General features: G+C 39.3%; 2 protein-coding genes and 1 long non-coding RNA gene across 3 annotated transcripts; 1 reads left to right on the top strand and 2 right to left on the bottom strand.

The window, feature by feature from the left end:
• Positions 1 to 465: 465 nt before the first annotated feature.
• LOC307260114 lies at positions 466 to 5180 on the bottom strand. Its single transcript, XR_013845177.1, has 7 exons — positions 5121 to 5180; positions 3139 to 3182; positions 2680 to 2712; positions 1786 to 1800; positions 1533 to 1607; positions 1257 to 1281; positions 466 to 1074 (listed from the first exon to the last, which is right to left on the bottom strand). It is a non-coding gene; the product is annotated as an uncharacterized lncRNA (long non-coding RNA).
• A 3707-nt stretch (positions 5181 to 8887) lies between these two features.
• LOC307259481 (uncharacterized protein) lies at positions 8888 to 13788 on the bottom strand. Its single transcript, XM_080039345.1, has 6 exons — positions 13585 to 13788; positions 12727 to 12868; positions 11592 to 11809; positions 10851 to 10998; positions 10203 to 10325; positions 8888 to 10103 (listed from the first exon to the last, which is right to left on the bottom strand). Exons 2-6 carry the CDS (start codon positions 12803 to 12805, stop codon positions 10057 to 10059), a joined length of 615 nt encoding a protein of 204 aa, XP_079895471.1. The 5' UTR covers positions 12806 to 12868; positions 13585 to 13788; the 3' UTR covers positions 8888 to 10056.
• A 1134-nt stretch (positions 13789 to 14922) lies between these two features.
• On the top strand, positions 14923 to 17911 carry LOC307259455 (B-cell receptor CD22-like). Its single transcript, XM_080039305.1, has 7 exons — positions 14923 to 14971; positions 15374 to 15718; positions 15817 to 16041; positions 16409 to 16693; positions 16961 to 17042; positions 17159 to 17195; positions 17281 to 17911. The coding sequence occupies exons 1-7, from the start codon at positions 14935 to 14937 to the stop codon at positions 17362 to 17364; spliced, it is 1095 nt and encodes a 364-aa protein (XP_079895431.1). The 5' UTR covers positions 14923 to 14934; the 3' UTR covers positions 17365 to 17911.
• Positions 17912 to 18015: the final 104 nt, after the last annotated feature.

Below are 18015 nucleotides of genomic sequence, written 5' to 3'. Positions count from 1 at the left end.
AAAGGGGGCTGAGTTTAAAATGCAAGGGTTTTTTGTCTGCAAATCCTGATCCCTGGTCGGTTTCTAGCGGCCGAGGCTGGCAATCGAAGAATGGAGGGCTGGATGGGAGCGGGGCGTGGAAGCTGATCCAGAGTCAGCAGTGAGAGCCCGGAGGAGGAGGAGGAGGAGTGAGGAGCGCTATTTTGCTTGCTGGTCGAGAACGAAGTTTGTAGAGTTGTTGGGTGATGTAGTTTTGTACCATTAACAGTTCAGAGACATAACTAAAGCACACCACGGCTGTGAAAAGATGCATAGTAGGCTAATTATAGCATAATATAATAATCTAAATACTGTCTGCCCATTGCATGAATTGGTAGTAGGCTACTAAATGGAACCCCCCTCTCTATAGGGTCATCAAGTAAAACCTGTTGACCCACATTAGGTTCACCTGTTAAAAACAACACTGAAAAAAAAGGTTTGGTAGGCCTACATTTATTTAATTTTGGATGAGCACACCAAAGGTTCTTTATCTAATATTGTCAATAGCCTATTGAAATGGTTGACCACTTGGATAACCTAATTCTACAGTTTATCATACAGCAAAACAATGCAATGAACAGCAGGCGACAATGACACAACTTAACATCACACAATGTTCCTAATTATGCACTATTTCAGTAGACCACCTAATATGCAACATCACTGTGGAGAGACTACTGTGAGAAGGACTATGCTATGTTGTGAAGGTCTATGTTTACAGAGAGAAACGTCTTTGTGTGAATATAAATGAAACTGATTTCCATAGCACACATTCAGGCACAGTGGATACAGTTACAGAAAAACACAAGGATGGGGTCATTCTATCAGACTGCTTTCACTGTCTTGCATAATTTACTTTCTACTTTATTTCACAATTAATGTTTTTTTTTATGCACAGGTCTGTACAGGTATAATCCCCTGTGCTGGTGTGTCTCCTCCACACCTCCAACTACCAAATAATCTCTCCGCCCCATTTGACTGTCAGCTCTTCTTCCGGGGCCCAAACTGGTTTGTCAGGCACGATATCAGATTTCACTGTTGTCATCCTCCACTTTTCTACAAGGTGAGAAGAGGCGGGGTGGCAGTTGGCAAGACAGTTTGGGAAGGAAAGAAATAGAGAGACAATGCGAGTGAGATAATAGACGGGGGGAGCAAGTCCAATGTTATAATACAGATAAATAGACACATAGGCTGCACAGTATGTGTTAGGGAGTTATAAACTAGGGAAAAACACTTACTTTCCCTTCCTGGTGCATTTGTTTTCTGTGAAGACAAAGAAGGACCTGTTACTGAGCTTATACACTTTAACACAGAGTTACATCTATGTATATTGATGTTCTGATTTTCATAACGGCACAGCTCTAACACCTTCATTTGGAATTTAAAAAAAATGTATCTTACGAAACTTTTTGATTGCAGTCCACATATCTAATTTAGTCTTTTTTCTTTCAATCTCATTTTATCCATAACTGTTAACCGTACTGCCTACTTTTCCGTGTGGTTTCATGACTTACGAAGTAAAACCATGAGTCCTCCAACCACCAACAAGGAGGAACAGACCAGTCCTGCGATTCGTAGCCTCTCATAGTCTGCGGAGGCCATAATGTTAGAAGTAAAGAGGGTCCCGGTGCACATGACAAAAGCAAAAATGTAATTCCAAAGCAAAAATATCCTCAAATTAATAATCACCTAACTTTATCTAATCTTTACTGAGTGTGAATAAGAGGATTTCAAATATTATGATGTATTAAGAGTGTCTTTACTTACTGTAATAAAATGGATCTGCGGACCAAGCACAGGAGAAAGAGAAAAGAATGGGAAAATCCGTGAGAAGACTTACTTTAATTTGAATGAATTCAAAATCGTTTTCACCTTTATAGCCCAACAAACTAATGCACATTTACAAGCTGGCCCTAAAAACTCACCAGTCCTTGTTTCTGAGTTACATCGGTTTTGTAACTTTTATAAAAATAAGAATTGTATGTTAGAAACAGGCAGAGTTTCTGCTTCATCTGTAATGGCCTCAAACAAGTTCATGCTGCAAAGATACTTAAAGGTTTGTTGCTCCAACAATGCAAAGGAAAAGTTTTGTTTGACAAAGTGCTTTTATCAGACTATTGTTAGGGAGACAAAGGAAGTTAATGTGTTTGATTTCTTCTCAACAAACCAGTCTCACAACAAGATAAGACCCTGTTTCCACCTGGGATTAACATCTGACTTTTTGAATCTGGTTACAAGTGGCCAGCTCTCAGTCCGTGTGTTCCCACTTGTATTTTCAAATGTGACTTCTTTGTCTTCTTGTGATCCGATTCCATTTACCCGTGCTGTATTTAAATCAACACGCACATCATTTCCGTTTGCATTGCTGTTTTTAACCGGTGGGGTTCAAACAAGTAAACATACAGGGCTGTACAGTGCCACAGTTTTGATCGCATTTGCTATTAAAATGTATTACGTGCGAAGATAATTACAAGTCTAGGTTGACGAGATAGGCTACTGTCTCATTTAGACAAGGAGGAGCGATGCACAACACTGCTTAGAGGGCTCTAACTACGTTTTCACCTGTAGTTAGAGCTTTATTCATGTGATCCGATTACAAAAGTCAGATGTTAATGCCAAGTGGAAACGGGGGCTAAGGTGGCAGGAGAGTTTTGACCTTACTTGCTTCAGTTTCCACGAAAAGGGAGAAGAGCACTGCAAGAAAGTGGGTCAAATCAAATGTTAATATCGTCAAGAGCAATTTGTCTCTTTGTTGCATACAGTCAGAATAAAAAAAAGAAAAGAAAAACATGGCGTCAGGGTCGTGGAACAAGCTTTTAGGATCGCAAAAAAAATTATTAAGAAAAAAATATCTGGAAGATTTTGTTGACTTTTACTGTTTATAGACATACATGATGTGAACTAATATGATAGGCAATGTATGTATAATGTGCTGTAATACACTAAACAAAATTGTGTGGGATAATCTTATGTGTTATTGAAAAGAGGATGACTACATGAGAATGTTATCCTTGGTTTCAGTGGACAATCAGTGGTTTGTCTTTATCAAGGTTTGATTTAGAAAAAGGCCAACTCTGTTTCTGCAGGACACTCATGACATGTATTTTGTATTATATTTACCTGCCATTACAGCCACAAGATTGAGATGTCCCATCTTGAACACACTAAGAGTCAGACAGAAAGAGAAACAGATAAAGACAGAGGGAGAGATCATGATTGTGAGAGACAGAACAAGAGACAAAGAGGGAAAGGGTAGATTTTTTCCCATCTCTTTCCCCTTAACACACACACACACACACACACACACACACACACACACACACCCACACACACACACACAAGCAATACGGTACACACTCCTCTCCTCTCCACAGGAAGAATGTCCTTGTTGTGTGAGAGGTCAGTGTCTCGTCAGCAGGGATGCATTCTGGGTGTTTGGAGAGTAAACAGTGGATAATTTTTTGTCTTGGGGCAAAACCCAGCAGGTTTTTCCGGACAACTTTCCTTCAGACCTCCATTTAGACTGCAGAAATGTTTCATTGCATCGGGGCCAAACACCCTCTTGTGCTTTACAGTATCTTTAGTCATTTTCTGAACCTGAGATTCTCTGACATCTATCTTAAATGTATTATGTACTTTAGTTCACTTTTCATAGCATCCACATAGTATACACACATAGAAGACAACCCCAGCCTTTTGGAGATAGTACTGTAAAGATAAAACTATATTTTTCAACATACATTTACAGTAAGTGATGTTAAATTGAAAAATGTATATCATTTAGATTGATAAAACTCAACAGTCTGTTCTTTAACCCCCTTGTTTAAAGCGTAAAACACATTTGTCTCATTCTAATACATGTGTTACTAAATTTTGAACACATTTAAAATATGTACTACATGTATGGGAAAAGTTGGAACACAAAGGACTTTTCAGCTATCAATGTCAATGTGACCTCTAACTGGCCTTGCACACCCTTGGGCCTTCACAGACGTTAGACCCACTGCGTCTTGGATATTCAGGGCCTTCCCTCCCTGTTGCCCTGCTTCTCTCTCTGACTCGTACTAGTTTCACATTCACAGGTTTGTGTCCCTGTCTGACATTTAAACCCTGTTCAGCAAAGTGAAATTAGCAACAGAAAAAAAACAAATTTACTTAATGATTTTTTTTGTAAGTCTGTCATTAGGCTCACATGTTGTCTGGATGCAGTTCCTTTTATAAAGAATCTTCGACTGCTAACTTCCTGCAGAGATATTCCGTTAGCATCAACTTTTGATAACAAAGATAATCCAGAGACTTCTCTTCATCTTTGTCACTTATCTTCAGTCCTTTCAGCCTCTGTCCTCAAAGCGTCTTAGTAGCTATCGGTCAGCCTGACATTAATCAAGGTCAAACCTCGCTATATCTTAAGATGCGTCCCACTTCTCTGGTGACAACACGGCAGCAGGCGGAATAGAGCAGAATAAACGTTTTTACTTCATCATTTGGTTTGCCCACTCTGGTGTTGGAATTGACGGTTCAGTGTCCTTGACATATTACTGCTTTTCTGCCAACATCCCCCTGCACTATTTACTCTTTTGTTAACCATATCACTGCAGTGATTTGCTTCTTTATATGTTTTATAAATCCTGATCCGTTTCGAAAATGTACCCTTGTTGTCAAAGAAAAAATATGTTACTTGTTAAAAGATGGCAAAATGCTTTTTTTGTTCAGTGAAATCTAACCATACACCAGCCTGTGTATCATTATTGGGCTCATCATACATGGGCATATTTTATAAGCAAAAGCCCCACATGCCCAATACAAAAGTTAATTAATAAAAAAAATTTAAATTGTCCGTTTTCATCACAAGCATGCTTGCTATTCAATTTATTTTTCTTAACAGCTGTTTAAAAGCCCATCTTTCCTCTAGTGACCTCTACCCAGCAAATATATTTCATTCTGTCTGATAGCTCAAGATTCTGCTCAAGCACCAAAAACCTTCAATGATGATTAACTAAATTCACAGTGCTAACAAATCCATTTCTTTTCACAGAAAGGTGACCCTGACCCCTTTACCCTGCCTCCCACCCTGCCTCTCTCCACCATACACCTGTTCTTACCTGAGCAGACGGTTCAGGAGCAGAGGAATGTGTGTGCGGGAATGTTCCAAGACACTGTCCGGTAAAAAGTGTGTATTTTCTATTTCACCTGAATATGTAGCACCTGCTCCTCCTCTTTGTTTGGGATAATAACAACGCACGTACACAGGAGACTGGTGGCAATGTTATGTCATAAACATTAGTGTATGTGCAAGAGCGATTTGTGATCCTTTGCCTCTGAGAAGCAATTTTTTAAAACATATTTAGCTATAGGCTCACACTCATAGTCACTACACTCTCAATCACATCGATTTGAATGTTCGTTTAATGTTGAATCATTCTGCTTCACACTTCCTGTGATTTTTCAGTGACTTTCCATGAAGCCTTTACACTGTGTTTAAACAACATATCAAAGCAGCAAAATCAGGAAGATATATTTTCTCTGATAAGGAGAGGGAAAACTATAAGATAAGTAGGTTTAATCATCTTTACAGCAAAGTTAATCTCAGTTTTTCTTTCTTTTTCCAGCATGTTCTTAAAAGCTTCAGATGAGACGAAGACAGTAGGCGGGAGTGAGGGTGTTAGCTTGTTGTACTGAGAATTATTTCTGTTCATCTTCCACTGCCTCCATTGTTTTCCCTCTTCCATCTGTGATTCTGTCAGGTATCCCAGGTTTTTTTTTAACAAACCATGGTAGGAGCGAAGGGTTTTAATTATCAGGATTGATACAAACTCCTCTGGTAAATCAGGAGTTTTTGCTTGCTCTCAAACAGGTGGAATTTCTGGTACACCATACAGTAATAAGGCAGTGTTGTACATCTTATTATGTAAGTTGGTGGGGTATCTGTGTAGTCCCTATGTATACAACATGTGTGCAGAAATATGTGAGTGCATGCATGAGTGTCAGTGGTGATCTGTGACTATTTATACCTTATTCTGTCACACACTGACAAATCTGCGGCATGCACCGGCCTCTTCACCAGCGATGCAGAATGGAGGGGATATGACAGACACACAGACACAAAGAGATGAAGGTGTTTGTGAGTTTGTGTGTGTGTGTGTGTGTGTGTGTGTGTGTGTGTGTGTGTGTGTGTGTGTGTGTGTGTGTGTGTGTGTGTGTGTGTGTGTGTGTGTGTGTGTGTGATAATAAAGCGATAATGCTATAATTTGACAGCAGATAGGGTGACAACTGGTGGCAATGACAAAGGGGCGAGAAAGAGAGTAGCTGTCTAATTTACAGTGGCTTATTCACTCTCATCAAATGTCTCACATGAACATGCATGGATTTCATTTATTGGATTACATAAAATCATTTCATGGCATTAATCTTGGCACTTCGAGATATCCAGTTACAGTAATACCAAAATCTAAATGTATAATTACCTCAAATGGATTTTGTTATCCATTTTAGATTTAGTCTAATACCGATAATATGGGAGGGATTGAAGGGCCCTTCTCTTTGTTTGTGTGTTGTTGCAGGTTTCTGTCTGCATGAAGCATATGGTGGCCTGTAATATTGTTAATGGTTAAAGGTTAAGTAAAGGTCATTTTGGCGTTAAATTAAATGAGCTAGGGTACATAGAGAGGATACTCAATGTGGTCTTTCTTTCAGTATCTGTAGGATAGGTTCTTTCCATTGAAAATTACAATACTGTTTCCCTCATGGAGCATATTCATGACAATAGTATCAGGGAGAGAGCACAACATTAATATTTAACATTTTACAGTAGGATTACAATCTAATCGAAGAACCCAAATGTGGAAGAGATATACAGAATGTGGCTGTTGTTTTCTTAAATTCAATGATGCTTTTCTGCTGTAGTCTTTTTCTTATTATTTTAAAATTAAAGCTAATTGAGACTCACAGAGGAACAAACAAAGGAGACAGAGATCTGCCTTTTAACCGAGGAACAGATCGATACTGTGGATCACAAGACATCTTGCTTCTGTCTCATTGGTCCACCATGAAAGTGGGGAAAAATAGAGGTCAGTTGTAGGTCAGTTGAAAAGCTTCTTAAAGCTGTAAAAGCCTATTGTTGGCTCCGCGACTAACTTGACTTAATATGATCAACTCGTTGCTATTTAACTTCAATTGTAATAGTTTAGGTATATTGATCGGTGCAGCAAGTTAAACTGGCTCATCTTCAGTTAAAGGTCATCTTGAGAACATACACTGAACAATGTAGGTTATCAGTGGTTGGACACACACACACAGACACACGCACGCACGCACGCACGCACACACACACACACACACACACACAGAGCGAGACATGCGTCTCTGTTATGGTGGCATTCAACAGGGTGTTTGTCCACAAACAGTAAAACTGAAGGTCTAAGAACAGATAAGCTTACAGAGCAACAATGAGACCACTTAGACCTGAAAAGAGCCAGTGAAAATTAAATAAGCCGTATGCTAATATGTAGCAATTCTTACAGTTATATCTCTTTAAATTTAAAAAATGTAGAGCCAATTTCCATTTGGTGGTGGGTCCTCACATGACAGGAGTGTTGTGTAGGCCTACTTAGACTGGGTTACAAGAAAGGGCTTTTTAACCCTACACAACCAGAGCAAGTAATGAGACGAGAGCAAACGTTACCTCACTGACTCCTACAGCAAATAGCCTACAGTAAATTCCATTACAAACTATTCAGTCTCATTCAGTGTTTTGTCATGCAAACACCAAATTCAGCCAATCATTCTGTGTAGTAGTGATCACTGTGAGACTTGGAAGAAACTGGAATATGACGGAAACCTATCATGGAGTGAAACGAGGTGTAGTTGAGCAGCTGTGTCAACACGTTGCTCCATACTACCTCTGTTCTATCAACCAAGAGACGAGGACGAATTCCCTCCTGCTGATTGCCCTGCGAGTGTGTGTTGGTGTGTGTGTGTGTGTCTTGCTGGCTGTTCATGCTGTGTCACAACATTCAGTCAGGGGAATGAAGATTTCAGTCAAGTGTGCAGTCAAATACCAATTGTTATTAAGGACTCAAGTAATATAATTCTAATGTAAAGTGAATTAATGAACCTGCAAACGCAGTGGGTGAGGCGTGCAAGACCATATGTTAAAGTGGACGACGGCCGCTAATAATTTTTCTCTGTGAGGAAGATGTATTTTTGCTGACATGTAGCAGACATACCTAAGTTATGATCATGTGTTCATTACTGTGTCTCTTTTCTTGCTTATATCTACAGTACTCTCCCACATGGCGTTGGCGTTGGCCATTGCCGTAATTGCAGCAAGTCTACATAACATTTATTCTGTAACCCTGGACAGTGGCAGCACCAGTGCAAAAGTCCTCCGGCGACAGCACAATGTCGGTGATAATGCAAAGGAGAGGAAGGTTCTACAAATGAGGTCATACAGAAATAAACATCAAAGAGCTGAATTGTAACACGACTTATCACTTATCATCTGAAATGCCAACTGGCAGACGACGCACTGTCAGAACCAGCTGCATGCTGCTAAGTCTGTGCAGTGTGAGTGTTTTTAATATAGACTCTTAAGATTTGCAGTGTCTCCAAAAAATCCGTTAAGAGCTTTGCGACTTAAAACTCTGTGCTTGGGTCAATGAGAGTAGAAAAGTGGTCTGGTCTCCTCCGGTCCTGTTGCTTCTTCATGGGTCTGACTTATCAACAAACACATTCCAAAGATTCCAGTCAGCTAACATTGTCCTGAGTGATCCAAAAAGCACATTAGGGCAAACTTTTGTTTTGACAGTTTTTTTTTGTACGTGTTCATGGTTGATTACCAATAAGAGAATGAGCAAGACACATTAACATGGGCATTTTGCAGTAATGTAATGAAACAAAAATATCTAAAGAAATAATAAGAGCAGAGGTTACAGACATCAACTGCAGAACTAAAAAGTATACTGTACTTTGACTTCATAAAAAGACAACACTGATTTACCACACAAAACACATCTGGACAATTGAATTCATAGTGGAAATATATTAATACTCTTAACAGGACGACGTCATCACATTTGACTTACTGTAGGCTACTTCAATGATAAAATCCCAAACAAAGGAATAGCAACTTCTTCATTCCACTTTTCAGAGTTTTTCATTCAGAGTTTACATCGAATAATTATACAATAGAAGTGGAAAATCTTTCTGTGTTTTATAAGAGTTTTGTTTTTACAATCAGTCCTTTTACAATGACTGTTAATCTTTTGTTAAAGCAACTACCTGCACGTAACGGCTTGTGGTGGAACAAATGCTTCCCTCTAGTGGACAAACGGTGAAAGTGTAGCTACTTTAGCTGGTATCACACACACAACATTTACCCCCATCAGTGAGTATCTTACCTTCCATAGTTTGTTGGTACAAAGCTGTAAAACAAATATACGAGCACAAATAGCTGCTACTCTTCTCTTCCTCATTCAAATTGCAGCTGTCAGCACCATTCTGGGGACCGCTTACTCAGCACTCTCATTCTATCTCTGTGACCACAAAGGTCAGTTTGTTTTTCTAACCCCGTCCCCTTTCATTTAAACCAATAATTTACACAGATTCAAACTCTTAAAATATTGCACACTGTCTGTCTACTGTTTTCTAATCACCTGCTAAATAGTTTTAGGCACAAAACACCTCATCAAATGTAAAAGATGATTAACGGTGAAGATATCAGGATATAGACAGAATGAAGTATTTGAGTAATCATCATCTCCTGACCTGGGTTCAATCCAGATTTTTACTTCAATTTTTGTTTTTAAAGATTATTTTCTTTTTGTCATTTTCATAAAAAAATATGTTCTTGGGGGGAGGGTATAAAACAATGTAAGTGAAGCAGGAAACAGGGCAGAGAGGGGGTAGACATACAGCAAAGGACCGTGGGCCAGATTGGAACTCCCTGATGCAACAAGGACTTATGTTATGCACTCTACCCACTTGTAGAGTGAGACTGCTATGCCCCTATGAAGAGATATGTTTTGTAAAAGCATCCTTTTAATCTTCTACTATCCAGGTCATGTCATCTTCAGTTTCCTTTCCCCCTGAAAGTACAGATACATCAGAAAATATGTATCAAATTCAATGTGTAGTTTACATGTTACGGTTCGCAGCAGTGAAATCAAAAAGCGGTGTACACTCACTGAAGCACTTCTGAAGGCTCTCAGACCTCTGCAGCGTGACGAAGAATAAAGCGGCCACCAACAGGACGCCGAAGAAGGCCCCGATGACACAGCCAATGAGAGTGGCATGGTGGAAGCCGCTATCTGGGGGGACGAATGCAAAGGACACCGGATATTCAATTTGATAGCAATACTCAAAGTACAGTAGGCTACAATAATAACGTTAAAACATCCCACATCCGGACGAGATTGGCTGGATGTAATGACCAGCTTGTACAAAATCTAATCAAAGTCATAAACTGTAACTCTATAGAGAGTGAGACCACTCATTATTATGCATTGTAATTGTTATTCATCGATTATGGGCTGCTTTTAATTCTAAGATTTCCAAAGATTTTAGAGATGAGAGCATGGCCGAAAAAGCCCCTAGCAGCATTTTCACATGTACCACAACGTGTACGCAAGTTGAAGGAAACAGTATGATTTAAATATGTATTTATGCTGTGATGAAGGAAAATATGAATATATGGCCTATAGATATTACATTAATTAAATGTTATGTTGACAATGGCTGTATCATTTTGACAAGTAAGAACAGTGCTAAACAAAAACAGGCCATAGACTCTTAATCCTACAATATTAATAAGTGAATAAAATAAAGGTCTTCACCATAAACATGCAGGACGGCAACAGGTGCATAAGGGTTCATGGGCTGATGGCACACAACTATTGAGCCATTGTCGGAGAAAGAAGTTCCTTTGAGGGTCCACATAGCCAATGACTCTTCATTCTTGATATAACAACTTCCATAAAGAGCCTAGAGAGAGAGAGCGAGAGAGAGAGAGAGCAAGAAGCGTGAGTATGGTTCAGAAGAATGGAAAGCGAAGAAAGAATAAAATATTAAAAAAAGAAGAGAAACAAACATTATATGAGTTAGGATATGCTCAAGCCTCCTTTAGCCCAGCCTTGCATAGGACAAACAGGTTAAGATATGGATGAAAGAGTGCTTGCTCGTATTAACATGGTCACAAACAATGCACATTTTTTATTAGGAAGGTAAGGCATTCATCAGGTTTATTTGACCTCAAGGACACACATAGTTGGTGAGAAACACTGAATGAAAACATAACTCTGGCAAGTTGCCTGAATCACTTGTGCTCTCATACTCTGTTCCTTTTCTTCTCACACTCCTCCCCCAAAATACTTTAAATAATTGTTAGTTTAGCTGTTGCATAATGTGGCTCAACACTTCCTTGTCGACTCTTGAGTGCCGCTTACCTCGGTAGATAATACTAATCAATGTTAATCATTTGGAAAATCTAATCCATAACAAGCAGCATTTATTTGTACCTAGTCTGATGAACAACCATACAACACCGACACAACATATTGTAAATACAGTCTGCTGACCTGGGGGATGTATTCCAGGTGGCCGTCGGGGCAGGTGAGGGTGTAGTTGCCGTGACTCCCGTAGAAGATGAAGGTGAGGTTTGGAGACGCTTTGGGCACTCCACAGCTAAACTCTGCAGGTTTCCCCACAGCCACTGTCACAACTGATGGGACTGTGCGGTAAACCAGGTCTGCAGGGCTCGATACTGAGGCGGTCTCATTGCTGTCAGTGTTTTGAGCTGGAACAGTGGTTGGGTGTTGATTGTATATGTGAAAGAGATAGGTTCAAGGAAGGTTAAGAGAGTGTAAAGCAAACTAGAATCCTTCTCATTATTAAAGCTATAGTGCGTTACTTCTGTGGCCAACATGAAGAATTCTGAGTAATAACATCAACACTGTCGGTGCATCTACATAAGCCTAAGATGATCTGCATGGATTTTATTCCTTCTGCTGTACGTCCAGGTTTTTTTCTAAGCAGTAGAATCAACAACTGAAACATCAATTGGCTGCTTCTTGGGATTTTTCTGAGCTCATGCGCCAGGTTCAGGGGGCGACACCAGTTTTTAAATGCTGCCACTTAGAAATACAGAGAGAGTTGTGTGGAGCTGATATAGGCTTAATCAACTTTCAACTCGTATGAAGGTGGCTTGAATGTAACAAACATTCATTAATGAAAAAAGTGAGGCACTGTAGCTTTAAAAGAGAAAACGTCTCACCCTCAAGAGGTTTGTATACACATGTATGGTGGAGTTTGGAGCTATTAACCTGGTACAGAACCACATCAGAAAGCAATAAGGATTTGTGAACACTGCCATGTACCTTTTTTAAACAACTAAATTAGCATGTGGTTGAGAAACACACCCTCCAAAAAATTTTGCATTGTCATAGTGTCAACAACATTGTGCACATCAATGATCAGATAACTTTTGAGTTAAGTTTTTCTTAAATGCTTATTCTCACATTGAATATGTGACCTTAGGCAAAGTACCTCATACATATTTGAATATATAATAATAATTAATGTAAAGTAATGGTTGTCTCGAAAAAGTTTGATTTGTGTTACAAATATTCTCCATTCAGGGAGAGGCCTTTCTGTCTGCAACTTCACTACATGTTATATTAAAACATATTTTGTATAATGGTTGAGGTTAGTTACCAGAAGAGGGTGCAGTGATTTGGAGAAGAGCCAGCAGCAGCAGCAAGTATACGTGAGAAACATTCATCTTCATGCCCATCTCTGCTCTCCACCTCTTCTCCAGCCCTTTCTCCACTCAGTCTCTCTTATTCCATAGAATAATCTGCAAAGGTTTGAACAATCCAACTTTATGTTTCATATAGCAGGAAAGCAATACAACACACGTAATGGTATACATCCTTAATCAGACAGAGGTTATTTTTTACACTAAAATGATTTCAGACACACTGCCGTATTAAAAAAGCTGCAAGGATTTAGTGTAGTGGGAGATGATCTGCTCTGAGTCATATTATACTATTCGATACGTATTACAGACTTCAGAAGGTATGACCATCACTTAGGCTCACTTCATAGATAATGTGGTCTTAATAGATAGACGAATCAAATCACAGATAATTGGAATGTCACACTTTTAACAACAATATTTGCAAAACAACTGTATTGTATTCTCCCCCCTCTAATATTCTTGTGAAATTGTGTCTTTCTCTGTTGTATATTTTCTGCAGCACAGTATTGTATCTTATCAATGCCTCATCGTCGTTTAGAGAGCAGATATGCTTTTGTGAAACATATAAAGAATCAACAAGAATCAACACTTAATAAACGCTCGTAACTTTTTTTTTAATGACCTTTTGTCATCCATTGTTACTGTTTTTGTTTTTGCTTTTTTTTTTTTTTTCAAATCTGTGTGTGTAATGTAATTCTGTCACGCCTAATACGCCTCTTTTGACTGGAAAATCTGTCCAGGTTCCTGTTAATGTGATGAATAAATTTAACTGAAAAAAGTAGCTTGAAATGCAACGAAAGATTTACACTAACCACAAGAGGAACTGGAAATTCCCGAACAGCCCTGCTGACAGCTTCTTTGTTGGAAAATGGTGATGGTGTTCTTTAAAAAAAAATCCTATTTAGCATTGAAATGAACTCTTCAGATGGGTCAACACATTGTATGGACAAAATGGTCTGACCTATCTCTGCTGCCACTGCCTCAGTCGACTGTGCCTCACTCCATGCTCCCACTCCAACCAGGTGAAGTTAAGAACAACCAAACACCTGGTGGAACGTGGACATATTATCTACCTGATTTACTGGATAGATTGTGAAACAAACAGGTCGAGCAGGCCTGGCCTAAGCCAATAATAGCTGCTGGGAGAAATGTCAGCTAATCATGCACGGCTCTACTGATTTTCAATATACTTTTACACTCTTTTTATCACACACATATCTTTTATGCCCCCCCCCCCATTGACCCTCCTGCATCTCATACTTTCTCTGCTGTCTCCAAGTATATGAGAATGAGCCTCAAATACTTGGGTAACCATTTTTTTTCAAAGGACTGAAAGGTTGACCTGGCAGAAATGGCATCGTTTTTCACCGCATTCTTGCCCTTTGGTGGCTGAATGCACTGTGGTTGAAGTAAGGGTGTTTTTTCTTGTGAGACATTGTGAAGTCTAAAGAGGAAGGATTACATTAAGACTCTGCTTCCTGCTTCATAACAAGACTAAAGACACAGTGTTGCTTTGAACTAAATACACACAATGTCAATGTTAACATGCGCATGTTTAGCAGGTTCACTGTCTTAGTTTAGTAAGCATGCTAACTCACACTAACTACCACTATGCACATAGCACAACTAATGTTTTGGTGGATAACTTTAAACTGAGGGGCTTGCATAAATCATTAGAATAAATCTGTTAGGGAAAAAAAACGTGTGTAACAATTGCAGAGGGATATTCTTCAAACTCTCAGTGCAAGTTTTCAAAGCATCTGTTCAGGCAGTACCAAAACTGATAAAGATAAACATAAACAGGAAACCAGACAGTAACAAACTGTCATGTCATCTCATTAGATGATGATGATGATGATGATGATGAAGCCTTTTTGGGCACATCAAAGTAGCCGCTCTGCCTGATGAAGCATTGTGTTTTCAGCTTTTGTTTCAATGGAGAAAACAAAAAAAGATAACAGTTTAAGTTGCCACAGAAGAAAGGTTAAAAATTAAAAATATATTTGAATAGGAAAGCAAAAACGCGGTGGACCAATAGGCAAGATGCAAGATGTTTATGGTTTCGACCACAAGTTCCCCATTTACAGATGACTGTGTTTCTATAAAGATCATGTCAAATTTAAAACTCTCACATCCCTCTTGAAGTTTTATATGTGAACAGGATGATCGCGGTGCTGGTGCTTCTGATCCTGAGGGCAGGTAAGGAGAGATTAGCTTTCAATTTACATTACAAGATAAAGTGCTAGAGCTGTAAACATAGCATTATCTAACTGTAACTTTAAAAGTCTATGATACATATTTGTTTTGCCATTTCTTATGATATGTTTTCGGGTTGTCCGTCTGCACGTATGTAGATATGTTCGTATGTACTGTACTTATCTCAAGAATTCACAAATGGACACATGAAGCAGCTAAATTGCCAGATGTTTCCCCTGGGAGTTGCTTGAGACCAAACACAGAGCAAAAAAGAGAGTGATTTTTTATATATTATTTCCCCCACATCTGACCCAACCTATGACACCTAAAATAATAAGAATTTGTTGCAACTACAGTACCTCTAATGATTCCTCTTTTAATCCTAATGTCATGATCTCTCTACAGGAGCTGTGAGCACCAATACGTCAGTGACATTTGCAAACCCAAATCCTTGTGCTTTAAAGGGATCATCCGTGGTGTTCAGGTGCTCATACAACTACACATATAGGGAGAATGTTATACAGACTACGTGGTACAAAGGGCAATTGATAGATGGCATATGGAAACGTGTTGAGCTCTCGCACCTCCCTACATATCAAAATCGTTCTGAATATCTTGGGGACCGGCAGCACGACTGTAGCCTGGCAATTCATGACGTGCAGGATAATGACACGGGATACTACTACTTCAGGTTTGATACGGAAAGGGTCGGATGGCGTAGTAGAAACTCAGTGCATCTGTCTGTCACAGGTAAAATTATTCTGCATTGGTAATGCTTTTATTCAATGATGGTACATTCAGCTTTTCTTAACGTCATGCTCCTGTTTCTTTAATGGATTGATGTTCAGCGCTGAGTGCCAGAGTGTATCCTGACGTTGTGAAAGCAGGAGAGAATGTGACTCTTGACTGTAGGACCTCCTGCCTTCTTCACAGCACAGTTTGGTACAAAGATGGACGACCACTAGCCAAACCAGTAGAGTTCCGGGCTCAGGCTAAGGATTCTGGGAATTATTCATGTGGCGTCAAAGGACCGACGGTGACTCTTTCTGACCCTGTGGCTCTGGATGTTCAGTGTAAGTATATGTGTATTATTTATGGCACTGCTGGTTTTGTGTGATGTTCTGTATGTACTTAAAGAAATAGTTCAACATTTTGGAAAACCCTTATCACTGCTTATTATTTTTCAGTTGGATAAGAAGACTTATAGAATATTCATATGTGATAAAGAGTGGTATCAATCTTCTGATCTAACTCTCTGCAAAACATTTCCATAAATGTCCAACTGGGTCTTTGAATTTCTGATTAAAATAGGCTTTGACAATTGACACGTTGACTATTAATGTTCATGGCAATCCATGAATATCTTTTTAAACTGAAAATTTAAAAAGTCTATAAAAATGCCTACGTAGAATAGCATTTTTTTATTTTTTTATAACACAGATCTCCCGTTGAATACTTCTGTGGAGGTGAGTATTCCTGGCATCCTGACAGAGGGCAGCAGTGTGAACCTGACCTGCAGCAGTGATGCTAACCCTGCAGCAGACAACTACACCTGGTACCAGAGGACAGCTTCTCCCAGCTCCCTGCTCCAGGTGGGCTCAGGACGGGTGCTGTCTCTCCCCTCTGTGGAGGCGTCCCACGCTGGATTCTACCTCTGCAGGGCCAGCAACACAGTGGGGGAAGACAACTCAACTGAGGTGCTGCTGACATTTGACAAAACAGATGGTGAGTGTGCAGATAAGATGTGCAGATACAGCATTGATACAGCAACAGTTACCACAGTTTCTCATGGATTGTATTAATACAGTATGTGATCACCCAATGGGAAATTATGGATTGAAATGATTGGAGGATGTCTTAGAGGAGTGAGGGAGCAATCTCCATTTAAAAATCTAATTAATTACATATGCAAACATATCTTGATTTCGATTCAAAGGTTACCCAAATGCAGTTAGTCATTTAAACAATGCTTTTTTTCTATCTCTACCTCAGTTGACCGTTTCATCCTCCTGGTTGGAATTGGAATCAAAGTGTTTTTTTTGCTGGTGATTTCACTGGTTATTATCTGGGCTTGGTGAGTTAGACACATTACACACAACGTCCTTATTTCATTTGAGTAGGCCTATGTGTTTCATGGAATGTTTAAGAGTTCAATGTACAAACTACAAACTTTACTTATTGTGTTGTTAGGAGGACGCGCAGATGTAATTCTGCTGTGGACGAAGAGGTAAGAAGGGACCCTCTCTCTTTAAATAAATGAATGAGTTGTTTATTCACAAACAAAAGTCTAATGTCGCCCTGTTATGTTTCAGGAGAACAGCCATAACTATGATTACATCAGCCCTGCTTTAATGGATGAAAAGAACATGGTTACACAGAAGGAAATGTCTGTTTAAAGAAGCAAGAGATATTTTAGATACACTGGCATGTGGATTCATATGGTTTGCATGCCGCCTGCCTTATCTGAGCTCCAACCAATCGGCAGCAGGAGCAGTTGAGTAGCACATTGGCAGGCATAACCCATTGAGCAACAGCTCTCAGTCAACTCCAACTTCATCTTCCAAATGTGTGAACGCCCAGCCTTGCAAATGCTACTAATGCTGAACTTCAATTGTGGTACAGCAGAACATATCCAGGATCAGTGTGGTCAAACCATAGACCAGGAAATGCTGCCCCCTTGAGTTCAAAATACTCACGCACATCATATTCTGGAGAACTACAGTACTGTATATTCTCTATTACTTCTCTAGATGTTATGATTTTATGTGTTTAAACCGAAATTGAAACAACCGACAACAGGAACAGAATATCATTTATTGGATACATTTTTTGTTTCACACTGTAAACCAATCAACAGTAGCATAGACATGGCATTTGGTCATTATGGTAGTTATCAGTGACTGATAGTTACTGACCTCATTCTGCATGCTCTGATGAAAACTACTTACACATGTAAACAGTATTTTACACCACCTGCAGTACTCCTATGAATTCATAAATGTCAACATACTCAGATTATGGTTATTTATATTATATTATTGAGGACT

This window comes from Ammodytes marinus, assembly GCF_949987685.1.
Source record: "Ammodytes marinus genome assembly, chromosome: 13".
Lineage (NCBI taxonomy): Eukaryota > Metazoa > Chordata > Actinopteri > Uranoscopiformes > Ammodytidae > Ammodytes > Ammodytes marinus.
Note: the sequence above shows the minus strand (reverse complement) of the source record. Positions and strands in the feature narration are given on the sequence as shown.